This window comes from Camellia sinensis, chromosome 15 (genome assembly GCF_055761805.1).
Source record: "Camellia sinensis isolate YWXY chromosome 15, ASM5576180v1, whole genome shotgun sequence".
Taxonomy (NCBI): domain Eukaryota; kingdom Viridiplantae; phylum Streptophyta; class Magnoliopsida; order Ericales; family Theaceae; genus Camellia; species Camellia sinensis.
Window position 1 is genome coordinate 98,597,411 of NC_138975.1, and position 27,220 is coordinate 98,624,630.

General features: G+C 34.2%; 1 protein-coding gene and 2 pseudogenes across 4 annotated transcripts; 2 read left to right on the plus strand and 1 right to left on the minus strand.

The window, feature by feature from the left end:
• Window positions 1-14,109, minus strand: part of LOC145813148 (norfluorocurarine oxidase-like) — a 94,496-nt pseudogene extending 80,387 nt beyond the window's left edge.
• On the plus strand, window positions 700-7,893 carry LOC114279173 (small ribosomal subunit protein eS24z-like). 4 transcript variants are annotated; one of them, XM_082907978.1, is made up of 9 exons: window positions 1,859-3,244; window positions 3,539-3,664; window positions 3,741-3,854; window positions 5,552-5,993; window positions 6,086-6,164; window positions 6,266-6,307; window positions 6,737-6,907; window positions 7,367-7,453; window positions 7,557-7,893. In XM_082907978.1, exons 5-9 carry the CDS (start codon window positions 6,090-6,092, stop codon window positions 7,596-7,598), a joined length of 417 nt encoding a protein of 138 aa, XP_082764104.1. In that variant the 5' UTR covers window positions 1,859-3,244; window positions 3,539-3,664; window positions 3,741-3,854; window positions 5,552-5,993; window positions 6,086-6,089; the 3' UTR covers window positions 7,599-7,893. The 4 variants fall into 4 exon arrangements, with proteins under 4 accessions (XP_082764102.1, XP_082764103.1, XP_082764101.1 ...); XM_082907976.1 differs by lacking the exons at window positions 6,086-6,164; window positions 6,266-6,307; window positions 6,737-6,907; window positions 7,367-7,453; window positions 7,557-7,893 and adding exons at window positions 700-1,104; window positions 1,345-1,397 and having other exon boundaries at window positions 3,142-3,244; window positions 5,489-5,988; XM_082907977.1 differs by lacking the exons at window positions 6,086-6,164; window positions 6,266-6,307; window positions 6,737-6,907; window positions 7,367-7,453; window positions 7,557-7,893 and adding an exon at window positions 700-1,104 and having other exon boundaries at window positions 3,142-3,244; window positions 5,489-5,988.
• Window positions 14,110-14,483: 374 nt separating the features above from the next.
• The window catches only part of LOC145813149 (inactive leucine-rich repeat receptor-like serine/threonine-protein kinase At1g60630), a 65,502-nt pseudogene continuing 52,765 nt past the window's right edge, over window positions 14,484-27,220 (plus strand).

The following is a 27,220-nucleotide window of genomic DNA, read 5'->3' on the forward strand; positions in this document are numbered from 1 at the left end:
ATCTTCTTCATCTTCATCATCAGCTAGAGTTTCCTGGTTTTCGAGCTCTTCGAAGATGTCAATGGCGTCGCAAGAGCATCTGGACAAGATGCAGCTTTGCCAAAACTACTATAACCTCTGGCACATCGATCTGTCTTTCACTCATCTCTCTCTCTTACCACCCATCTCCTCTACCACCTTCACCACCACTGTAAATGTCATTCCACTACCACCACTGTTGCCACTCCACCTCTATAACTACCATTATTACCACCATCGCCACCGCTCCACTACCACCACCACTACTATTGCCACTACTACTACTACCATTACCTCTCCTCCACCACCGCCACTCCATCTCCTCTACCACTACCACAACTTCACCACTAATTTCCTTCACCATCACCACCACCACCACCATTACCTGTTATCTACCACCTTCATTACTGTTGCCGCTCCCTCTCTTCCACCATAGAAAATTAGTTCCTAATTCTTGGTAACAAAAAAAAATGGGCCGCGAGAAAATGTTTTTAATTGACCACAAAAAATTAACTTTATTTTAATAGAAAATATTTTTCATTAAAATATTACCTCAATTTCTACCAAATAAAAATAATAATAATTTTTTTCATTAAAATAAAAATAAAACAAATAAATTTTCAACCTTAGTAACTAAAAAAAAAATCAAAAATAAAAAAAAATAATTTTTTTTTTAAAAAAAAATCATTAACTACAAAAAAAAAAAAAAAAATTAATAAAACCACGTCACACCGCCTCTCCTCTTCTTTTCTTCTTTTCTTTTTCGTTTCCCCCTCTTTCTATCTAAATTCCCCCCCTCCTTTTGTTTCTCACCAACTCAAAAAACTCCCTTAAACAAAAAAATCCCCAATTTCATCTCTCTCTCTCTCTCTCTCTCTCTCTCTCTCTCACGTCTGCAAGCAGCGGCAGCAGTAGCAAGGGGGGACGATGGCGAGCAGCGAGCGACGACGGTGAGCATCGAGTGACGATAGCTAGCAGCGGCAGCGATGGTGTGGCGTCTCAGATACCTTTGCCGATTCAACCCGTCCCTCCGATTGAGCTATTAGGGTTTTGCCCCAAAACGAAAACCTGGCAACGCCGACTGAGGTAAACCTCTCTCTCTCTCTCTCTCACACACACACACACACACACACACACAAACACACACACATTTCAATCCAACATATATGTATATGCACATAAGTAATTAAGGCGTAGTTATGAACATTTGTGTTAATGCAGAGCCTAGAAAGCTTGAGAAAATTGCATAATAATAGATGAAGATTCAATTTTTTTATTTTTATTTTTCTGTTTGTTGATTGACTTTGTACTCTCTTTTTTTCCCAGAATTATTATTGCTTTTGGTGATGAAGCACGGGTCGTTCCAGGACAATTCTTCAGTAACAATTTCATTTTTTTTTTGTTCCTACTCAGTTTTTGGGCATTTCTGTGACCATGTAGATTTATTTGTGTTTAATTTCTTCATTTAATTGGGTTGTTGTTGAGGTTCTGTTTGTGTTCATGAAAGAAATTTGTAGAATTTAACCATAGAAAGAAAGGTTCATCCATGAATGTGTTTATATATGTGATTACATGGATGCCTAAGTATTAAAATTGAGTGTTTTAGTTCAAGATATCAAATGGTAATTTGGGATGATATATTGTATGTAAACATGTTGGGTTGCCGAATTGAGTAAATAAAAATCCTAGTTATATGTTGAAATGACCTTCCATGAATGTGCAAAATTTTTTTGTGTAGAGACCATCTGTTATGAATTTTGAAAACTCATTACACATATCGGAATTTTATGAAATTTTATGTGATGCTGTGCCACGAGTCTAGTAGCATGAGTAAAATTTTCAGAAGGAAAGGTGTATAAATGAGTTTTATAAAAATTGCGAACCAAGCTGTATTCAGTTTGGCTGATGATGCTGAAAGTAATGTTTTTATGTTGCGGTTTTTGATTTTTTAAAATTAGATACCAAACTCGGTATTTTATGAAATTTTTGACATTCCTATATGAGTCTAGTAACTTGTGTACAAATTTAGGTGCAAAAATTGAGTAAATAGTTTCCAAGATCAGAAAAGTATAAAATTGTTGGTAAGTTATTTGTTTATTGTTTATATGGTTAAAATATAATAACCCTGTATTTAAGTAAATAATTTCTGGTAATTCGTAGAAGTGTTGGGCAGGCTATATTTGCATAAGAAATCAAATGTCAAGTTGAAGCATGTAAAATATGTGGGTCTAGTGGTAATGTGCCTGTTGGTGCAAGTAATGCAAGTAATATGATACTGTGATGTCCTGTGGTGCCCCATTGTATTACTAATGTTATGCATTTTGTAGTTACGGATAATATGTATGAGACCATGTTAGCTTTAAATGTTTTTGAAATGTCTTTTTTAGGCTCCATGTTGCCTCATACACTATATTAACCATTTCCCCCTTTAATTCCTTAGATAAATTCTTTCTTGACGATTGCTAAGAGTGTTTTTTTTATTAATTGAGGTTGGTCTTTGAGCAGCATGAACTGACCTATCTCATCCATCTAAAAGAAATGAAAATGAAAAAACGTAGAAAATGCTATTGCTCTATTCTCTCTCATACAAAGTTTTAAAACGCATTATCGAGGCTTGCCTTGAGGCTTTATTTTTAGGCGACACTCCTCAAAGGCTTGTGCATATGGAGATCTTGATCTTGGATTGTTGTTAAACTTAGTCTAATACATTATTTAAACATAAAAAGAACTCCTTTTGTAACTATATTCATGAGAAAAATCAAGTAAATTATTGACCAAGAAAAAACACAAAGCTAAGGCTTGAAAACTGAAGCTAAGAATGTTGATTTCACGTGTAAAGAGTGCAAGCTTCCTTCTCTGGAGTGAAATGTTTGATGCTTTGAGAGAAAATGTATTTGCACTTTTATATTTAATTTACAATATTTTAACATATTTTAGTTGTTTACTAAATATAAAAATTCAAAATGTTTACGCCTTGAGGCTTATACCTTGCGTCACAAGGGGTAAAGTGCCTAGCATAATGCATTCACCGTTAAAAACTTTATGTGAATATCATCAAATTGTATTATCTATTTGTTTATCCTTTAAGTAAATTTATTGGTTTTGTGACTACTGTCTCCTCAGGTACTTGGCTGATGAAACTGCTATCTTACTGCTTTACTCATTAGTGCATGGGAACTCAAATTTTCTGGAGTATGTCTTGGTGCGAACAGATTTGGATACACTGGTATGGAGTGGCAGCTATCATTTCCATCTTATTTGTATTTAGTTAGCCCACCTATTGTTGTGTGGTAACCTTGGCAAGAGATAAAACAAAATTTTTAGAAAAAAAAGAAAAAAAAAAAAAAAAAAGAACAATGGTTATTACTTGTCAGATAAGTGATGTTATGGACACAATTTAAAATTTTTTGTGTACAATGGTAACTAAAAAATCTTATGAGCAGTCATCATTTTTAGTAGTTTACGTAACATAAATGCCACATATCCTAATTTGATTTGCATTATGCAATGAAATCAACAGTTGATGCCCATGCTGGAAACACTGTATAATGCTTCAAAAGGGACATCCAATCAAATCTACATGGTGCTAATTATTCTGCTAGTACTTAGTCAAGATTCTTCTTTCAATGCCAGTATTCACAAGCTGGTGAGTACTGCCTCTGTAGGCTATCATTTAACTGGATTATATAAAGATCATATTAACATCTTATTTATTTGAACAGATTCTGCCAAGTGTTCCATGGTACCAAGAACGCCTGCTCCATCAAACTTCTCTTGGTTCCTTGATGATCATAATTCTGATAAGGACTGTGAATTACAACCTATCTAAGCTACGGGTATGGCTTGGTGCCCATGTCTGCTGATTATTTATATTTAAATACTTTGTTATGTGTTCTCTTGGTATTGCTGTGATAGATTCCTTGTTTCAGTTCAGAAATTGAGATCGATTTGTATGACCCATGAAAAGAAGATTGTCTCATATGTGCTTGTTGTCAAAATTTGTCAATGCTTACAGTATGAATTTTTGGAGATTTGTTGAGATCTTAAAATTCAGATATATCAATTTCAATGTTGATGCTAAGTAAAGATATATATATATATATATATATATTTTAATTTCTTAAATATATATATATATTGTTTGTGTGTGTGGAAAATTTGTGAGTTCAGGCAATTTCCCTTTTAAGACTTACATGAACACACATTAATAGAGGAACAAAATTATGTGGTATACTGATAGAGAATTTATTAGTTATGTCATGGGAAAATAATCAGTCCACACGTAAAACATTCTGATATATTAACAATTCTAAAATACAAGAATTACCTCTGATGGAAATGTAGTATCTTTTCACCATGGGCAGAATTTCTTTTCACCATTTGGTCCTAGTTAAGAGTATAGTTTGTCTATGAGATTATGAAATCTCACTTACCTCTTGGAGTTGCTGTTATCTGCATCATTTAAATTATTCTGTTGAAACTGGTGCATGGGTTTGAAAATTCCATTTGGTCCTAGTTAAGAGTATAGTTTATCATTCTTTCACTTTCTTAAAATAGGAGAAGAAAACTATTGCATGGAATAAGCAATGCTCACCCGAGCCTCAGAGGAGGTTGATATTTTCAAGTATTTCTGTGGGTTATTTCTGATTTCCATGCTACAATTATGACTGAAAATCAACAACCCCCATAAGATTTGTCATAGAAAGCTTTCTTTGAAAGAAAACTTTAGTTATCTGAACTGTTGTTATATTGGTGTGGGGGGAAAAAATCACTATGACAATTATGACTATTCATTTCATTGCAGGGACACATATAATCTGTGGTTTATTTGTTCAATTATACTGATTTTAGTTTCTCACTGTTTTTTCTTAGACACATCTGATGGAACTCATTGAGCAAATGGTTCCTGTCTCTATTCTATTTTATTTTCTTGACTTTTAGACAATAAGTGCTAGCCATGGATGAAACATCTAGTTGGTCGTATATAAAACGTTTTTTTTTTGGTCGTATCCTTGTCGTGTCCGTTCATTTTACCCCTTATGGTATGGCCTGGAAAAAATCATTTTACCCCTTATGGTATGGCCTGGAGCACTTCATTTTACCCCTTATGGTCGTATCCTTGAGCAGATTAGTTCATTTATTTTATTTTTGGAAAAAATCATTTTACCCCTTATGGTATGGCCTGGAGCACTTCACCCTCTCACGTTTAAAAATATCCAATGACCTCTCATGTGGTTTGATCATTTTGTCCTATCTACGGCTACTAATGATTTACCTATGGCCAATTAGTCAAGTCATTGCTCCAAGACATAACATAACCAATGCTAATTGCAGCAATGAACAAGGCGTAACATAACCCATCCCTAGAGATGCACTAGCCTAGGTGCTAAATGGCTTAATATTAAAAATACTAAAATAGCCGAACACTAAAATTAATTACACTTGTTATTGCCATATTCTTTTTTTCTAGATAAGCCTTGAAAGATTTGGCCTTGTGAAGACTCTAATTGAGCACAAATTTGTCTTGCATCAGAGGGTTTACTTTGTGTTTGATAGACCATGGTCTTGTTGGGTATACAAAACTTGTGCACAGAAGCTGTTTGAGGATTTGTCAAAGAGACATGTAAACTCATACTCTGCTGTGAAGATGATGTGGACATTCTTGAACAAGTTAAAAATTGCTGCAAAGTTATTGAGGTTGATGCTTCTGTGACTCATGAAGTAAGTATGCTCAAAGATATGATGAATATGTCCAGTAAAGCAAAGTTATTGCTGAACCCGGTCCGGCCCAAAGAGAATCACAACCCTTCTTTTTCCGAGATTGGGCTAGGGTTAGTTCGGCCAGGATATATATAGTCCATGTATCAAAATCTGAAACCCTAATGTCATAGTCCCTTTCTGGTTCCTCCGATACGTGACCTAGCAGATCAGAGAACAGAGCACGGAGGCGCAGGAAAGAGAGAAACCTCACCGGAGTAACTCTCTCTCTCTCTCTCTATAAGCATATCTATATATAGACAAATGTGTGTGTGCACTTTCTAGGGTTTAATGGGAAGCTTGTTTGTAGGATAATGGCGGACAGTAAGGCGGTGACCATACAAACGAGGAAGTTCATGACTAATCGGCTTCTCTCGAGGAAGCAATTTGTCAGTTCTAATTTCTTACACTTTTCATGTATTGATGATTATTGTTTGCTGTTAATTTACTTGTCACATTTTTTTGTTTTGTTTTAATTGACTGGATTCAGATCATTGACGTTCTACATCCAGGAAGACCAAATGTTTCCAAGGTTTGTTCTTTCTCCTTTTTTGATTTCTCTCCAACATCTCATGGTTTGTACAACATGTTTTTCTATTTATTTTGTTTGCTATAATGTTGTTATTGCAGTATATGTGTAGTTTATTCACAAATTAGTGATCTAGTTTAACCTTTTATATTGTTGATCAATTATTCTTGAAAAACGAAATCATGGGTTTGTTTTACTGGGAGGTCATTTGTTTACTTAAGTTATTAAAGTGTAATGTGTTAATCAACTATTGTTATTCTGGTGTTGTTTATTTATTTAATTTAATGTGTTCTTGTATAACCATTACCTATTAATGCACATTTTCAGGTTGTATTCAATTTCTGGTAGATTTACTTTGTTTGGTTCTACATATTATTTTTTGATTGGCTGTTCTACATTTTTTCCTTGTGGGTTTTCTTTTTTTAATTGAAGGCGGAGCTGAAGGAAAAATTGTCTAGGATGTATGAGGTGAAAGACCCAAATGCCATCTTTGTTTTTAAGTTTCGTACCCATTTTGGAGGAGGCAAATCTACTGGTTTTGGTTTGATTTATGATTCCGTTGAGAATGCAAAGAAATACGAGCCAAAATACAGGCTCATAAGGGTAATTTCTCATCTTTTCTTATTTTTGTATTATTTTTGTTTTCACCTGTGTACTACCAATTGCTATCTATTTAAATGGGCGTCTGCATCACCTAAGTTGCACTGAAATGAACATTCTCTCTGCTTTTGTTTGCAATTTCTGTTGCTTCGGTATGTATGGGTTTTGTTTTAGATTCATTTATTCAGTATCTCTTTTAGTATTTATGCAAAATACTCAATCCTGTATGCATGCTTGTGTTAAGCTCTGAGTATGAACTATAAAGAATGGATTTTATGTAAATCACTCAAGTGAATATGTTTGTTTTTGTGAGTACATGGCAGTATCAAGTCATATTGAGGTTTCCTATGTATTCTTTTGTTATCATGATATGAGTAAGAAAGTGAGCATATGGAATTTATCTCTAGAAGTTTTTCATTTTCTTTATAGTGTATTTATTTCTTGTCTATTTCTCCTTCGCAGAACGGCCTGGACACAAAGGTGGAGAAGTCAAGGAAGCAATTGAAGGAAAGGAAGAACAGGACCAAGAAGATCCGTGGTGTAAAGAAGGTAAGGAAATTGCTTATCTTGGCCTTGGGGTACACGTACACTGGTCAATCTCTCTCTCTCTCTCTCTCTCTCTCTCTCTCTCTCATTGTTACACAATGTGCAGACCAAGGCTGGAGATGCTGCAAAGGCTGGCAAGAAGAAATGAGATGTTGTGGATTTTGTGGTTATTGCATGCCGGAAGCAAAAGCGAAGAATGGTCTTACGCAGCAGCTTTCTTCATATAGTTATTCTGTTATTTTTGGATTTTGGTTCAGTTTTCTTGCTGCTTAATTAAAACTTTGGCATGTATGAATCTCTCTTTCAATCAATTTTACTACTAAGAAATTTTGTTCCTACCAGAATTCAGTCTAATTCTATGTATTACAATGACGAGTCATTCATGTTGTAGATCTTTTGAGGTCTGAAGTTACTTCAATGAGCATTCTTAGCTTTACTGGACATCTTGTTTGGATTTCTTAGTTTTTTTTTTAAAAAAATGTTATTGTTCCGTAATTGTGGTTGGGTTGATTGAATTTTGTTCGATATTGGATTGACTGGTTATAAACAAAAAAGGATTGTGACAAAAAAAAAAAAGGAGATTTGACGACTAAAAAATTGGTCGGCAAATTCTACACTTTTGCGACTAAAATCATTGGTCAGCAATTTTTTATCTTTTGGCGACTAAATTGGTAGTCGGCGATTTCTCGACTTTTGGCAACTAATCTATTTGGTCGCGGAATGTGACAATTGGCGATTAAAATTTTTGGTCGCGGAATGTCACGATTGGCGACCAAACTTTTTTGTCGCGGAATGTCACGATTAGCGACCAAAATTTTTTTGGTCGCGAAATGTCACGATTGGCGACCAAACTTTTTTGGTCGCGGAATGTCACAATTGGCGACTAAACTTTTTGGTCGTTGAATGTGATAATTGGCGACCAAATTTTTTGGTCGGGAAAATATCACTTTTCGCGACCAAAGTGTTTCAGCGACAAAATGAATTAGTCGCGGTAATGATATATTTCGCGACCAAAAATTTAGTCGGTAAATTTGACTTTTCCCGACCAACCAAAATTTTGGTCGCGAATTACTTTTGCCGACCCTCAATTGGCGACCAAAGTAGCGACCAAAAAAATTGGTCACGGATAACTTTTGCCGACCAAAAATGGGCTTTTAGCGACCAATTTTTTGGTCGGCAAAAGCGTTAATTCTTGTAGTGTATTATCAATTGGGTTACCAATTGGCCAATAAATGACGAATTAATTGTGATTCTAGGAACAAACTTTATTGAGATTGACCGCTTAGGATTGTGAACTGTTAAATGATTGAGGGAAGTTGTATATTTGAGGCGAAACTGGACTATTGTAGGAGACTGAGATTTATGAACTAGACTTGTGACAGGATAAATCAAGTTTGGAGGACCAAACATCTTAAGGTGGGGAGAATGTAATGACCCCAAAATACGTATTAGAAATTAGCTTTATTTAATTATGGGTTAATGTGTTTTAATTTAATTATATCTGTTTGAATTAAGGAATTATTTGTTGAGTTACGACTTTGAAAATGAAATTGTCGACTTTCGTGGGTTCAGAAACCGAAATTGAGTACATTGATATATTAATGAGAGTTTTTAGAGCAATTTGGGAAAGTTAATTGAAAATTTATTTCGTCTGATTCGTTAAGGTGTGTTTGGGTGGTTAACTTTACACTGCAAATTGAAGGCTTTAGAGGCTTCAGAAACCAAAATGGAGTACATAATTACAATTAGCATGATTTTTAGGATTTAATTTGAAGTTTCATAAAAATCTAATTCAGAACGAATTAAGTTGGTTTTTTATTAAATATTATATATATATATATATATATATGAGCCTTGCTTGGCTAAACAAAAAGGAAGAGAAGAGAGCGAGAGATATTTGGAAGAGGGGGTTCTGGAGAAGAACCGAGAGAGAGAGAGAGGGGGGGGGAAAGAGAGAGAAAGCTTCTAGAGAAAGAGAGAGAGCTCATCATCCTTGGAAGTTGAAGACAAAATTAAAGAAGAGGAACTTGAAGAGATTTATGAGAAAAGCAAGGATTTGAATGGAGCTATGTAGAAATCAACTTAACTTCTTGGGACTAACCTATTATTTGTTTGAATTCATGACTCAAGATGAAGATTAAACACCTAATTGAATTAGGGTTTTGAAGTACAAGCTTAAATGAGCTCTCTTCACGAAATTGAACATTGATTCCTTTGACTTGCTTGATTTAAGAGTCAATTTCATTCTTTTTGCTTATCTTGAAGTTGATTATGAGAAGTGAACCTTAATCTTAAGGTTTTGTATGGTTAATTACATATGAAATGAAGATCTATGTGAATATGGAAGAAGAAGTTTTCAAAAAGTTTAATGTTTTGATTTCGAAAACAATCATAATCTCATGTTTTCCATTAGTTTTACATGATTTTGAGTGATTTGAGTTGAAATCTAGCTTGGAAAATGGAAAAACAAGTGTTAGAATCAACAGAAATTTTCGGACAGCAGATTTTGCCCACAGCCGTACGTGCGGCGGGGCTTCCCGCACATGCGACAGTCCACTTCCAGCACCTAAATTGATTCTGAAATAAAGCACATTGTCCCACACGTGCGACCCTATTTCCCGCAGGTGTAGGGCATCTCTGTTTTAGCCCAACTTCAAATAAGCATATCTCTCTCATCCGAACTTCGTTTTAAGTGATTCTTGAGCCTAAATTCAAGCCTCGGAAGTCTAGGTTTTGATGGTGGTAGTCTCACACCCAAATTCTAAGTATACAAAGAGATATATTCAAATTTGTGAAGGGTGTTCACTTTCTGTCTACTCGTTTCATGTCATTTCTTCTCCTAACCCAATTTCCTTCCGTTTCTTTATAGTTTCCTTGATATGAATTATGACCCATTGAGGACTAATGAGCTTAGAACCAGCATAAATAATTGGTTAAGGCAAAGTAAGGGTTCGGTTTATTTGATTAATCAAAGATTAAGAAAAGTGACTGTGATCAAGAGAATAATTCTATGTTCTATATGTTGTGCTATGTAATTTGTAGGTTAAGACAAGGACATCACCCAACTGCTACCAGAAGCTGTCAATGTGAGTAATAAAATATTGTAAAGAAATGTTTATTTATATTTATTTTGATACATAACTGTTGTGATGTTCTAAAATTATGTTTTATGCGAATGAATGAGTTAACAAGGCCTATGATATGGAATATGGATATGAAATGTAAATTATTTACAATATGATGTGGTGGGCCTAAGGCCGTTCCGTTTATCCGTTTTGTTTATGCTATGACACGATATGAATTGCTCGGTCTTTATAACCTATTGATTTCTGGTATGGAACAAAGTGTTTTATAGAACTAAGTGCTACAGTGGGAGCCACCCCTAGGGTCCGTACGAGCCACCTCTTAGGTCCATACATACATGAATTGGGTCCAAGGAGAGGTGGAGACATGTCGATATTCCATTTACTCTATGATCAGATACAGTAATACAATATGATACGTTTGGACCTAATGTCGTTTTGATATATGATTGGGCTCGATGCCGTTTTGTTACATGGTGGGCTTAAGGCCATTTTGTAAATATGATTATGAATAACGTTGTGAATGATATAATTTTGGAAGAGTATTGTGTTATACTTCTTTTAAATCTAGATTATTCACTTGATTCTCTTTACTTTATTGTTACTCATTGAGTTTCGCTCACTCCGTATTTTATATGTATGTAGGTGATCAACCCAGAAACCAACCTTAGGTCCACCTCAGAAGTTCTTTTGTCAACCTACTATGTCAAGCCACCCAAGATGTGTCTCTGTGTCAAGGCTTTAACCTTGTATTGTTAGAATTTTGTATTTTATTGAATTTATGTATGTGTGTGAGATTTGTATAAGCCTTGTTATTGTATATGTAAATATGGAAAGTGTAGTTAAATATTTTAGTTCTTTTAGTCGTCAGTTATGCACAAGCTCAGTGGACCTTCTTTTTTTTTTTTTTTTTTTTTTTTTTTTTTTTTTTTTTTTTGGTGCTTCCACTCTAGACCCTAATATGATTTTAATATTGTGAAATTTTGTTTTGAGGCCTAAGTATAGGCCGGTCATAGACCAAACTTTTAGAGGCGGGTTTAGCTCGTGACAAAAATATTTTGGTCAAAATGGGGTATAAAGTTGGGATTAGAGTTCGAATCTAAATTCCTTTGCTGAAGATTTAAAAGATTGCACAGCGTAATGTTTCATCATCAGGTGTTCGGAATAAAACGCTCAAGTCATAAAGGCGGTCAAAATGGGGTATTTACACCGTCAAAATGCTAATTCTGGCACCACTGGCTGGAGTTGTTTATCTGTTTCAGGTAACATTGCAAGGATCTTTCAGGCTCGTCTGGATCCAGGGAGTATTTCCAAAATTTACATCCCCATATATATGTATATATATAATATAATTAGATATAAGAAATGAATACTAAAAATTTAATTCTAGTTAAATATAAGTAAATAATAATCCTAAAAGTCTCACTGTTTATATATATATATATATATGAAAATAAAATAAATTATTTAGTGTTTAAGAATTTAAATAACTATTTAAAATATAGTTGGATATAGCAGGGATGAAATTAAAAAATTTTACTCGGAACGGGGTTGGAGCAGAAGCGAAGGTGAGTTTGTAAATGAGCATGAAAGGGGCTGACAAATCCGCCGTTTAGATACATGTCAGCACTTTCATGAGCATGAGAGTGACTTTTGTAATTCGAAATTTTAAATCAACCATAGAGTTGAAATGTGGTTAAAAGAATTTAAAATCAGGAGATCAAAGAAAGACCGTCCAAGAAATAAATACAACAAAAGTAATAAAATTGAGACCTTTCTCCAAGAACACAAATAATCTACCCCACTCTATGTGTTTTATCTTATATTTATGAAAAATATTATGAATTACGAAAATTTATTTTGAATTTTATTTTTAAAAAAATGTGAAGATTTAAAGTTAAAGCAATGTTATATGTAATAAATTATTTATTAAAATCTTATTAAAAATATATATGTCTAATTATTATTAGATGTTCAAATATATATATATATATATATATATTTTACAACCAATCATATTTGACTTATTGTATGTTATAGTAAATATTTTGATAAGAATGTTAGTATCTGTAGAATTAATCTAAAGTTAATAGGATGTAGGTCACACTCACAATGAATGTAGACCATTGATCGATTTTTATGAATAATTTTCTAAGTATTTTTGCCGAGTTTTATAGTATTGTTGTATATGTATTACATATCGGCTGTGATTGAGGCCTCGAAAATGAGGCTTGAAATTGCCTCGAATGCATTTTTTTTTTCTGGGCTAATACATTGCAGAAAAAAATAAATAATAATAATAATAATAATAACAAGCAAAGCATCAACCCAGCAAAAAAAAAAAAAAATTTCGAGCCAAATTTGAGCTAAAAAATTTCAGGCCTCAATCATTAATCATTACATATAATCATATTACCAAAATCAATGACTAGAAGAGTATAGGAAAAACAATGACACAGAGTAGGGAAGAGTATCCCTATGCCCTTCTCGATGTCCAACAACTTGTTTAATTATCATCGTTAAATCCCTAAATTGTGTTTTAAAAATTACAATAAAGCTATATGAACCAATTGGTTTATTAATTAGTGTACTAACAGATGATGTGATATAATTTTATTGGCTTTTAATTTTTATAATTTGTATAATAAGTAAGGTTTATAATTTTGAATTTTCAAAAAATTAACTAATACAAATAAACAAGAATTAATTAACATTAAATAAGAAAACAAAAAGTAACTTTACTAAGATGAGAGCTTTGATGGTATCTCTATGAACAAGAGAGCCACATGTATTCTCTAGTTGGATTTGAAGTAGAAGATCCGCAAAGTCATGTTTGTTTTCATTTCCAATATTCACACTATAACTGTCGTCTCTTTTGCTTCTATCAACATGTTCTTCCACTACTCCCTCAAGAAATTCATTCATCTCTTTAGAAAAATTCTCCACTTTGGCATCCAAACCATTGATTCGATTCATCCAAACAAGCCATGGAATATAATCCCCTACATCGAAAACACCGATCAATTCCGTAAGTGTTGCGAGGAGTTCCTTAAACCTCCTCCCTCCTTTCGTTCCACTGTATTTCCCTACACACTGTATTATTTGTAAGTGTCACAAACATGTCGGTCAAGTTTACCAATGAAGACGAAGACGAAGACAAAGACGAAGAAGAAGAGTTTTTGATTTTTTCAATCATAAGGGCGGTTTCTTCTTCCCTAACGTTTCGAAAGGACTGTACCATCCTATTACTAAGAAGGTGGACGATACAAATGCTTCTTACCTGCCCCCAGTACTCGCCATAGGGAGGTCTGGCCGTTTGTAGCTGCTGGGGGTCTAACCGTTTGTAGTTTTCACCAGTCTGATCTGTTATTCAGTTTTGTTGAGTGATGCTGCTGTGATGGAGATGATTAGCTGGTCTGCTGGAATTGGTCTGCTGTGATGGAGATGTTATTCAGTTTTGTTGTGTGGTGTTAGGTGGTGATTGTGTGGTGTTAGTTTGCAATTTTGGATAGATGCTGCCAAGCCCCAATCATCTGCTGGTCTGCTTGAATTGGTCTGCTCTGCCCTGCTGCTGGAATTATTTGGGTGTTGCATGGTGATTTGGGGGTTGAGTTTTTGGGGTCTTTATTTTATTTCTGGGCATGGTCTCTCACCATCCCTTTGTGGTTGAGCTCGCAGATGATTAGCTTTGATGCGCTTCTGCTCTTCCACCTCTTTATTGATGTTCACCTCATATGTATTTGTATGTTTTCGTCATCAATAAAGTTCTCTTTTGCTGATCAAAAAAAAAAAAAAATAAACAATTTTGCTACCATTAATTGTTTTAGGTCTGCTTAAAAAGGCGAGATCATGGGTTTTCATGATTTCGCGAGCTGCAACGGCCGAGGAGACAACAAGGACTGGAACACTGCCGAAGTGAAGTTGCATAAGGGGTCCATATTTTTTAGCCAATGGTCGGAGAGAGCGGTGAGAGAACAAGCCCAGTTGGTGGAGATTCCCAACAATTGGGAGCTTTGGAGGAGAAGGTGGTGGCAAGTTTTTGTGGTCTGTTGGAAAAGCATAGGAAGAGGAAGTGCACCAAGAGGAATAATGGAAAAAAGTAGAAAGATAAGAGATGTAATAACAGCATTATTTCTTGCTTCAACAATTATAATATATGTTTTTTTGAATGAAAAAAAGGTATAGTTTCCAATTGAGGAGTACATTGCCTACCTAAAGTTCTCCTTTTATAGAATTTCTTAGGATAGGAGTCATGCTAAACATCACCACACATTTATTTTATTTTTATTTATTTATTTATTTATTTAATTTTTTTTTTTTGGGGGGGAGGGAGATATTAACTTTTCAATATTATCTTTTGATTTTTTAAAAAAAATATTAATTGTCAAAATTATAGTTTTTGTATATAAATTTAAAAGGACAAAAATAAAAAATTTTATATTATTTTAATTTTAAAATTTTAAAAAATAATTAATATTTTAAAATAATAAAAAAATAAAATAAGAGACTAATATATTTTAAGACCGAGATTATTGAGACCCATTTTAACAAATTGGTTAAAATTCAATTTTTTGACTTTTTAACTTTTTGAGTCACATAACATCTTTACTTTTTTTTTTACACATTTACTTGAAGCAACCTGCTGTCTATTTAATAAAGTTCAAGAAAATGCTTTTTTTGTATATATATTGTCACTGCTCCATTCTATCTATTTATACTAACTATGTGATCAGGATAAATACACATAATGATAAGATGATAAGGATGATAAAAATTCAAATAATATTACCAAATTTGTTTGCTTTAATTTTGTAAAAGTTATTTGAGAAAATTATTTATAAATTCTTTTAAAAAGAACTTGTATTATATATAATTTCGTGAAAAAATTTATATTCCTATAAGTTTTGTGGGTTTATTATTGACACATTTACCCCCAATATTATTATTTAATAATTTAATTAATAGTAATACCATATATGGAAAATTTAATGTTAGCATAAATTGTTATCATATCTATGCCGATCAAAAAAAAAAAAAAAAAAATTTTTTTATCATATCTATATGGTTGGGAATTTCAATTTCAAACTTGGCGTTCCACATATGAAAAATCTAATGTTACCATAAATTGTGATTATATCTATGTGGTTAGAAATTTAAATTTCAAAATTAATGTTTGTATTTGGTGATCAGACCTTTGATGAAGCAACATTTTAGGAAACAAAATATAAATGATATCTTATGTCACACATCAACCTGATTTATTTTGAAACATAAATGGAATGTGATAGATTTACATGTTAGCAGCCGTTGCATCAAGTTTATTGGGATAGTTTGAAAGAGAAACAGATCCATTTTTCATATCAAATATAAACAGCCCTAACGTAAATGTGAGCTCACATTGGATGTGAAAGTTACATTCTCATGTGCGTAGCCTAACTGGGAAATGAGACAATTACGCAGTCCGAACGTCCACCAATCGTTGGTTTTAGACTATGAAGCGCAATATAAAAGTGTACACACTTATGAAGTCAATGTGACGTGATGTGAACGTTGAATTCAATCTGGAAAAATGAAATGTGAGAATGGGAATCCTCAAATTTATACCCTCAAATCTCACTGGCAATGTGGACGTGACTTTTGAAAATGGAATGTGACAGAGTCACATAAATTGAATCCATTGTGAAATTGAACTCTGCGGGGGGGTGCGACACATTAGGGATCATCTTGGGATCCAAAATAAGCAGCCCAACGTTAATGTGAGCTCGGATTTAGACCAATTATTGGTGGCAGATTACGAAGTGCAATGTACATTTAAGTACACTTTGGAATGCGTGTGTGACATGTTAGTGACTTGATGTCAACTAATGTGGGTTCGTAACGGTTGACAATGTGTATGTGACATTTAAAAATGGAATGTGATAGAGTCACATAAACCGATGCATTTTTTGTATCAACACTAAACAACCTAACGTAAATGTGAGCTTACATTGAGGACGTGTGTGATTTGGTTGTACCGTGTGGTCACAATGTATTGCCATGCGACTTGGCATGCTACATATGTGTTTTACAATCAAATGTGAGCACAATATTGACATGGATGTACTATTGTAAAAGAATAATGTGACATCATAAATGTCCACATTCAATCGACATCGAGCAATGGGATTCAATCCATATTCAATTACAAACCCAATTCCCCAAATATTTTGTGCAACATACTGTGACATGTATGTAAACACTAATTACAACAAAGACATGATACACATTCAAACATATATAAAACTGAATAAACACACAATTGTCATCTACTACATGGTGTATGTGGATTACCGTTACACATTAAATGTGACATGCATCGTAACACTATCATCCAGGTTCCAATGTACAATTGTCACCCTACGATGTGGTTTATATTCAACATCAAATTAATAACCAAATCCAAATACCCCCAACCCAACCCTTGAACCCATACACACCACTCCACACATCGAACATATCAAAACACATAACCATTACAATGTCAACTACACATATTTAATCAGAACATTGACCAAAGTGTGCCTATCAATGAGTGTAATAGATTGTCAATACCCTATTAAAGATGAACAATCCACACTTCAACAAAAAACAACACACTTCAACCAAAAAAAAAAAAAAAACCTCTGCCCCTCAACCGATTGGAGTCAAAATCTATCAAAGGAATCAACACATAACCCTCAAACTTCATCATATTATTGACCATATCCACATCGGTAAGATCCTGCGAAAAGACATCCGAATACTCTTGATTTACTCTTAGTGAGTCACCCTGAACCATACTACCCTCAACGGCTATCGAGATGGCAAAAAGGAAACTCAACTCTCCTCAACCTTTAAGGCCATACAATAGAGAAATAAAACTATCACCCTAGTCACACAAAAAGTAGAAACACTTTCTTGATGGTGTACACATCGACACCCTCCTACTATGGCAATCTATTAAAGCCTAAAAAAGTCAACCAATCTATACCTAGAATCACATCAAAAGCATGCATATCAAGAACAACAAAATCAAAAGGGAGTTGACAATCTACGACCTCAATCTCATAGGAGCGGCATACTCGACCCAATGCCACTCTACCCCCAACAAGTATCTCAACAAACGAAGGAGACTCCAACTAATCAAACTCCAACCCCAAAGCAGATGCAAAGGAAAACAAAATGAAGGAATAAGATGCATTCGTATCAATCAACAAATTGCCTAAGAAATTGAATAGCAAAAAGTTACCTCTCACAATAGGAGGTATCAACAACTACTCCAGCGTGGTAACATCATACACAAGCCTTGGAGGCCTTTGATCAATTTGCTCACCCGTCGGAGAAGAGGCCTGAAGAACTGACTGAGTCGAAGTGGCTTCCTAATTGGCCATCAACACCTGAACTAACTAAGCTGGCTGATGGGTCTGTGTTTGCCTCAAACCAAACGCACTAGATGTGCCATTCGACTAAGGGCAAAACTTCCTAAAATGCCTAGTCTACCTACATTGATAGCAACTGCCTACTTGTTATTAGTGTAGATAGACTGGGTATTTGATGAGGTTTTGCCCTTAATCAGGTGGCACATATGGTGTGTCACACCCCAAATCCGGGCATGACCGGCCGTAGCCCACAGGGACTTAGCCTAAGGCACACGTAAGCCTAAACATAACCCAAAACCATAAAGAATAAATATGATGATAGCCCAGAAATAAATAAATCAACACTCAATCCAGTGACATACCACAAGTAAAAAACAAGTCATAACCAACTTAGTAAAAATATATATATACTAAATGGGACACAAACCGTCCACAAAATAAAATAATTCTAAATAAAACCCAACCACAATGTATGCACAAAACTCGACAAAACAACCTAAAACAAATTAAATAAATGCCCTAGAGGTCCATACAATTGAGTCCCCGCTACGCCATGAGTTCACTCTAAGTCCTTCTAACACTTGGAAATGATAACAACTAAGTCAGCTGATAGCTCAGTGAGTAGCAACATGGATAGTAAATACAGTTTTGAAAACAGGGTTCAATTCCAAAATAAGATATATATCACAGAAACTAGATTGGCATACTGTTTGGTAAATATAATATGTTTCAAAAAGAAGGTTCCACAGTTCAACACATAAAATATTCATGTCTCGCAAGAACATTATAAACGACATTTTCCACTTAAAACAGATTATAACATGAACACCAATAATTTTCTGGGTACTAAGAAAAACAAATAATATGCCACACAGTTCTCAAGGCTATAAGCCCCGTTGGATCCAATACCGAACTAAGAGTCATCCTCAAGGTGGTACCTGGGCCTTTTCTCAAAGATGATCTGATTGAAGGTCACCTAACTTTTTTTAAAGGTCTTTTCCTTACAATCGTTGAGCACTAGAGTCATCACGGCCCAACCCGGATATGGTCCCTAGTGGCCAGAGTCACCACACACAGTGGGATAATTTTCCTGGACTAAATACACACATGGTCCCAATAATCAATACACATTAGTTTCGTAAAACATGGTAGTTCATCGTTATAAACATGAGACAAAAACAAATAGTTTACAGTATGCCAAGTTCACACATGTTTCAGAAATAATTTGATTCCATCGATAATATAATAATTTATCAAAACAGTTTGGTCTTGAAACAACAATTTAATTTTTCAACAGTTCAGGGTAGGGGAACATTTATAAAAATATGTAGCATGAAACTACTTACCTAAAAACGAAATAATATAATCCTCGCCTAGACTGTAAAAGTCCAACTAGTGACCTGAGCCAAGTATAAAAACTACATGTCACAACTAATTTAAAAATACTAAAAAATAGGAACTAAGTAACCTCAACTAAAGCGTACTAACACGGCTCAACCCAACTCACCGTTAGTCTTAAATATTACCTAAGTTCATGTTCTTCAAGGTTTAAAATCACCCAAGACATAAGTTCCGATCAAAACTTAACTAAAAGTGACTTTAAGATAAAACAAAGTTTTTCCAATCTATTCGCTAACTTTGAAAATTAAAAACCCACTCCACATTGTTCGAAAAATTATAAAACCCTCCAGATATCAACTAATATATCCTAAGTTCCAAACCCAATTGGTTTCACTTGATTTTCTTATCAAAATAATTAACTACAATTTATTATATCCAAACAGGTTGTTTTCTGCAGCATTTTAAAGAAATTGATGGTTCTCTTAATATACACGAGCAATGAAATGCAAGGCTAAAAACTTATGAAACTAGACTCGTAACCAGTTCTAATGACACTAATTTGATAATTTTTGGATTTATACCCAAAGAGAACAACACTCCCGAATTACTGTTTCGGATTGGTTTCTTGGACATATTTGAATACCTCAATTTATATGGATTTTGACTCCCAAAAATTATAAAAAAATTCAGATATGCAATTCAATATGTAATTGATCTATTGTAAAAATTTCAATTCAAAATTCATCTGTTTGATATGGTTTCTTGATTTTTAAAGTTCGTGATTATGCGCAGAATTTTTTAACTAAGAATAATACCCATTCTTTATACATGAATTTAACTCCTCAAATTTCTTAACAATATATATATATATATATATATATAATATAAAGACCCACCACACCCAAAAATTCCTCCTTGTTAGCAACCCTCCTTTTCTCTTCTTCTTTTCTCCCAACCCTTCTCTTTCTCCCGTGGTGGCTCCTGTTGTTGTTATGAATAGTATGAGGCAACCTAGGGTTACATATGTATCTACACAAAAATGCCATAAAATATTATCTTTGTATCACGTTATTTTCTAACACATTAATTAAATAAAATATAAATATTATTATAACAAAATATACTTACTAACTTGCCCTCAATATTTTTTTATTATTTAACTATAAATTTATTTTAGGTTTAAAAATTAATTAAAAGACCCTCCAATAAAATTTAATTTGCACTTAAAGATATAAAAACAAAGTATTTGGGATTTGTAAAATTATTATTACTTAATTAATTTATTTTCATATTCGGATTCTTACATGGTGCATCTAGTTCAAGGCAAACTAAGAGCCACTGGCCGACACAGCTAGCTCAGGCCTCGAGGGCCAATCAAGTAGCCATTTTTGCTCAGTCCATTCATCAGACTTATGCTCCGAGGGGTGAGCAAGTAGATTAGAGGCCACTAGGGCGTGTATGCTACTACCATGCCAGAGGAGTTTCTGGTACCTCCTGTTATGAGAGGTAACTTTTTCTATTCAATTGTTTAAACAATGTGTTGATTGATATGGGTACATCTCATTCCTTCATTTCATCTTCTTGTACATCTGCTTTGGTGTTGAAGTTTGATCAGTTAGAGTTTCCTTTGTTAGTTGAGACACCTATAGGGGGTAAAGTGGCATTAGGTCAAGTATGCCACTCTTGTGAGGTTGAGGTCGCAAATTGTCAACTCTCTTTTGATTTTGTTGTTCTTGATATGCATGTTTTTTATGTGATTCTAGGTATAGTTTGGTTGACTTATTTTCAGGCTTCGATAGATTGCCATCGTAGGAGAGTGTCGATGTATACACCATCAGGAGAGTGTTTCTACTTCTTGTGTGACCGGGGTAATCGTTATATTCCTCCATTGTATGACCTTAAAGGTCGATGAGAGTTAAATTTTATTTTTGCCATCTCGGTAGCTATTGAAGGTAGTACAGTTTGGGGTGACTTGTCGAGAGTAGTTCAAGAGTATCCATATGTTTTTTTGGAGGATCTTACCAACTTACCACTACATAGAAAGATTGAGTTCTCTATCAATTTGGCGCCAAGCACAGCTTCGATTTTCATGGCACCTTATAGGTTTGTGCTAGTCGAGTTTTGTGAGTTGAAGGTGTAGCTCCCTGATTTATTAGATAAGGGCTTCATTCTCCCTACTACCTTGGCTTGGGGAGCACCAACTTTCTTTGCAAAGAAGAATAATGGCAAGTGGCGATTATGTATTAACTACAGTAAGTTGAATCGAGTAACTGTTAAGAACAAGTATCCATTGCCAAGAATTAATGACTTCTTTGACTTTCTAAAGGGATCTCGTTGCTTGTCGAAGATCGATTTGAGATTGAGGTATCACCAGTAGAGGGTGAAGAATGAGGACATTCAGAAAATGACATTTCATATGCGGTATGGCCATTATGAGTTCTTAGTAATGCCTTTTGGGCTAACTAATACACCGGCTTCATTTATGTTCTTGATACATTGAGTCTTCCATCAATTCTTTGATCGTTTCCTAGTTATCTTTATTGACGACATCTTAGTCTACTTACCCTCCGAAAAAGAACACAATGAACACTTGCAGGTTGTACTTAAGTTGCTTAACGCACACCGTCTTTGTGCTAAGTTTGAGAAGTGTGAGTTTTGGCTCAGCGAAGTTAAATTTCTATGCCATGTGGTGTCTGAGGGAGGGGTGACTGTAGATTCATCTAAACTAGACACTATAAAGGACTAGGAGCAACCTAAGAATGCCTTTGAGATCTGGAGTTTCTTGGGCTTCAATAGGTATTACCAACGTTTTGTAAAGGATTTCTTTAGACTGGCTTCACTATTGACTAGATTGACAAGGAAAGAAGTTAGATTTGTGTGGAGTGAGGCTTTATGACAACCCCACAATGTATAATATTTTGCATTTAATAAATTAAGGAGATTTGAATTTTAATTGCACATTATTCCAATTATTTTTGATTTAATTGTGGAATTGATGAGCATTATTGAGTCTGATTCATATATGATTTTGCTAAGAATTTATTTCAGAATTAGAAATTAAAGGCCTAAATGGCTTAAGAAGGTATAATTGATGAGTTGAATTAGTCTAATTTGAAGTATTGAACCATATAGGAGTTTAATTAAATATTCAATTCTGTTTAGTAAAATTAAGATTTGATTAATTAGGTCCGAATTGGAGTTAAATAAGTTATGAGGATTGGGAATTGTGAGTATTCTGAATTAAATTTACTTATGATGTGTCTAATTTGAATGTGTAATTTATTGAGAGGAATTCTAAGTCTGAGATGAAATTGAAGGCTTAAATGATTTGAAAAACCAAAATTGATGATGTTAATGAGTTTAATCTGATATTTGAAGCCTTCTGGAAGTTTGATTAAAAATTTGATTCAAATTGATAAATTTAACTATGATTAATTGGGCTAAAATTAAGGTTAATTAGATTAATTGAGTTATATGGGAAATGATCAATTAAGACTAATGTGGTTTAATTTGGTTTAATTAAGCTAATTATCCAATTAAGAGTTTAGCTAATCCTACGTGATTAATTGTGAAGTGGTGTGATGTGGCTAATTGTGAAGTTGTGTGTAGAGGATTTTAGGCCCTTGTGTGTCTACGTGTTTTATGTTGATGAATTCATAAAGTGAAGAGGTGTGCAAGGGCCTTGCATGTGTGTATGCGTGGTACATTTGTGCCAAAGTCAAGAGGTGGATGTGTGTATGTTTTTGTGTTGGAGACTTTAAGTCAAAAAGTGGGTCATTTCTAATTTGTCTTGTGCTGAGAAAATTGTGTGTGTGTGCCCTTGTGTGTCTACGTGTTTTATGTTGATGAATTGATAAACTGAAGAGGTGTGTTGAGGCCTTGCATGTGTGTATATGTGGTACATTTGTGCCAAAGTCAAGAGGTGGATGTGTGTATGTGTGTTAGGGAATTTAAGTCAAAAGGTGGGTCATTTCTAATTTGTCTTGTGCTGAGAAAATTGTGTGTATGTGTGTGTGCGTGTGCGCGCGCGCCCGTGTGTGTGCATGTAAGTGTTGTGCTAGAGCTCAAGGAAGTGTACACGTGTGTATTGTGGTGTCAAGAAATGAGGTGTGTTATATGTGAGTTAGAAAAAGTAAGACTAAGCTCATTCTTCATTCTATCATTTCTGCTGGAGGAGTTTTAGAGAGAGAGAGAGAGAGAGATAGAGAGAGAGAGAGAGCTCTTAAGACTTGTCAAATTTGGAACAAGAAGAAAAAGCTAAGGGGAGAATCACTTCTTATCTCTGAAATTAAGGCCCTAGGTAAGGAAATTATGCTCTTATTTTGTAGAAAATCCTCCATGCATCATGAATTAAGGGAGTTGTTGAATTTATCTCATGGAATTTGAAAAGAAAATGGGCTTTGAGTAAGAAATTGAGCTACATGCATGTTCATTAGAGATTTCATCATTTATTTTGGATTTTGAAGTTCTTGCATGCATGGAACTCATCTTTTATACATTTTCAGAAATTTCTATAAGTTCATACTCTCAATTTCATGGATTTATGCATTTAATTTCATGTTTCGAAAAGTAAGAAAAAAATAGAAAATTCTTTGCATGCATGGAGATTTGAGTTAAGTTTTGCTAAAATTATTGAGGTTCTGGAGCAAATGATTTATAAAGGGTCACGTATTAGTATTTTCCAAAGTAAATTCATGTTTTGAGTAAGCCATGCATGACCCCAAGTTTTGAAATGGTGTTTAAGAGCTCAAACTTTCAGTTTTGAAATCCAAATTTTTCACAGACTGGTCGAGTGTCCAAATGGTAGCTCAAGCGCACATTGCGAGCTCCCAGAATTTTTGCTGTCTTTGCAGACTACTCGAGTGACCAACTGGTGGCTCCAGAGAACTCACGGTATGTTTTCCAATCACTCGAGCAACCAAGTGTTGCCTCGAGTGCACATCAAACACATCTAGTATTTTTTGCAGATAATGCAGTCCGCTCGAGCGATTAAGTGGTGGCTCGAGCGGTCAGGCCTCTTCAGTATGTTTTGAAAAATTGCATCTTGTTCATATTTTGTCCTCATCTCATTTCAAGCATTCCAAGGCATGAATTCTGACTCATTAGGGACTAATAAGCTAAGAACCAACATAAGTTAATTAGTTGGGGAAGTAAAGTACGAATTCGGTTTATTTGAGAAGAAAGAATAAGTGAAATAAGATTCAATCAAGAGAATAATAATGTTTCAATGTGTATGTTTGTGTGATTTGTGTAGGTTGGACACCCGAGGAGTAATATTAGTTCAAGCCCAGTGTGAGTAATATCTCTATGAAGATATGTTTGAAAATTATTTTGTAAACTATTTTATGAATCATGTTTATGAAATATTATTTTATATGGATGAGTGAGTGCCCCTTTTTGAAAAGTATTTGTGGCATCCTTTAGTGAGGCCCTTGCCTTGGAAAAACAATACCATGGCCCTTCAATTAATGGAATTACAGAGATCTTTGATGTTAGACCCAAGTGGTCCCTACATTACACCCAAGTGGTTCCATCGCTAGACCCAAGTGGTCCCTTCGTTAAATCCAAGTGGTCCCTTCGTTAAACCTTTATGGTCGCTTCGATTTAGGCCTTTGGGCCCTTTTGTTACTCTATTGGATATACAATGTATGATGAATGATTAATGGATTAGATATGGAAAATGCTCTGTTTGAATTCGATATATGCCTCATTTGAAGATGTATGGATTTTGATATGGCAAATGCTTTGTTTTGAAAATAATATTAGCCTCGTTTTTGGCAATTGTAAGACATGTTTTATAATATGATGGACTTCATTCATTAACCTCTTTATTTTAGTATTACTCACTGGGCTCTAGCTCACCCTTCTCCCTTATATATATATATAGGTGAGCAACTGGAAGATCAGTATTAGAGTTTGCCTCAGAGTTTGCCCTCTTTGTCAAGCCACCGAAGATGTGCTTCCGTGTTGAGGTTTTAGCTTTTGCTTTTGTTAGCTTGCTAAGCTTTGTATTTATTGAAAGTCTTATATGTGTCTATGAGATGTATAAGATTTGGCTTTGTATATGTATATATTAAAAGTGTGTTAAATGTTTTAAATATTTCAACTTATCATGTATGCACAGTTCAATGGACAATATTATTTTTGTTTTGCTTCTGCTTCAGGCCCTGATATTATTTAAATAATTTTGAAATTTTATCTTTGAGGCCTGATTACAGGCCGGTCGTGGCTCAAACCTCTAGGGGCAAGTTTAGGTCATTACAGAGTGGTATCATAACATGAGGTAATATCTCACACACGTGTCCATTGAGTGTTAGAATGTGTAGAATGGATTTAAGTTGCATGCATCTAATAAGTAAATGATAAGTTGTGCATTTAGGATTATGTGTATGTGTTTGTATTGGGATTCAAGTCAAAGAGCAATTATGGAATTTTATGTTACAAGGAAATCAGAATTTTGACTAGAACATTGGGATTGCAAGTATATTGATTTGTGGAAATACGACATTGCAAGAAATTAGAATCTTTGATGGAAGCCATGAAAGTCATATGGTTTATATATAAAATTAGACTATGGGAATATTGGGAAAGTTGAGGTAATGGATGATTATATATGATATGTTCTAAGTCAGTCAATATTACCCCAAGTGTTACTCACCTTTGTCTTATGTCTTTAGGAAAAGATGGTGAAAAGTAAGAATGAAGTGGCAGTTGAATCCTTATCGGGGCGATTAGGCAAAGTAGAAGAGATAATAGAAAATGTGATGAAAGCTATGTAATCATGTCATGAGAAATGGCAAGATCAAAAGAAAAAGCTAAGAGTGAAATTAACGAAAGAATCAGAATGTTTAGTAGATGCATGAAGTCTTGAGTTAGAATTTGATTATTGGAAAAATTAGAATTCATTTGCTTAGACATTTGAAACATAATCTGAGATTGCTAAGATAATTAGAATGAGAACGGTTCAATGTACCAAGACCGCTATTTCAAGTACTTTTACTGTCTGTGAGCAAAATAATGTATGTTAACTAATTCAGGACCCATTCGTTTGTTTTGAACCATTTGTTATAAGATGAATAAATTATTGAGATTATTATTGGGTGGAAAATGTTTCTTGGTCATCCAAAGGATTTATATTATTTGGGAATGTCATACTATGAATATGACTCAATGCCTTTGGCATGAATCATTAGGATGTAATGTTGTGTTTGAATAAACATTTTACCTATTAAGTAGACGTTGATCATATGCCCAAGCGAATTGTTTTTGACCTCAGAGATTAAATAACTTTTCTTGTATGGAGTAAATCCCCACCTTATTTGATTTATCAATGAGGGCTTATGAATTGTATAAAAATGAATTTTCATATTATTATTGTTGGGAAATTGGTGGATCAAGAACTTGAATTTGCTATTGATGTTGTATCGAACACTTAATCTACTTTGGAGACTTCATATGGGATGTCGACAATAGAATGTTTTGATTTATTTGAAACAAAGAAGTAAAATCATGAACATCATTTCAGATTGAGCTTCGATTATTTGAAGATGTGTAGAGTATTTGGAGGTATGTGAGTAGATGAACAAAAGTATATGAGTTATGCGATTGATGAGAACAGTAAGTTAGTGATTAATGAGTTTAATGGTTTGATGTTATGATGTTGACTTTGAAATCCACCTTATATTATTAATCATTACTGGATGGCTTTTGATGATATTAGAGACTGGTTGAATCACCAATTTGGGTTATTAACCATCAAATAAATAAAAAATGAGTTGAACTTCTGTGATGAAATTCGAGTGGAAAGCAGAGATATATGATTTTTTTTCGGTACAAGTACCATAAGTTTGGAGGACCAAACTTTCTAAGGAGGAAAGACTGTGACAACCCCACCACGTATAATATTTTGCATTTAATTAATTAAGGAGGTTTGAATTTTAATTGCCTAT

Coding starts and splice junctions, on each gene's coding strand:
- LOC114279173 (XM_082907976.1), top strand. CDS start 3,542: ATGCCCATGCTGGAAACACTGTATAATGCTTCAAAAGGGACATCCAAT. Junction 3,665..3,740: donor ATGCCAGTATTCACAAGCTG/GTGAGTACTGCC, acceptor TTATTTGAACAG/ATTCTGCCAAGTGTTCCATG. Junction 3,855..5,488: donor ACAACCTATCTAAGCTACGG/GTATGGCTTGGT, acceptor CTTTTTTTCTAG/ATAAGCCTTGAAAGATTTGG.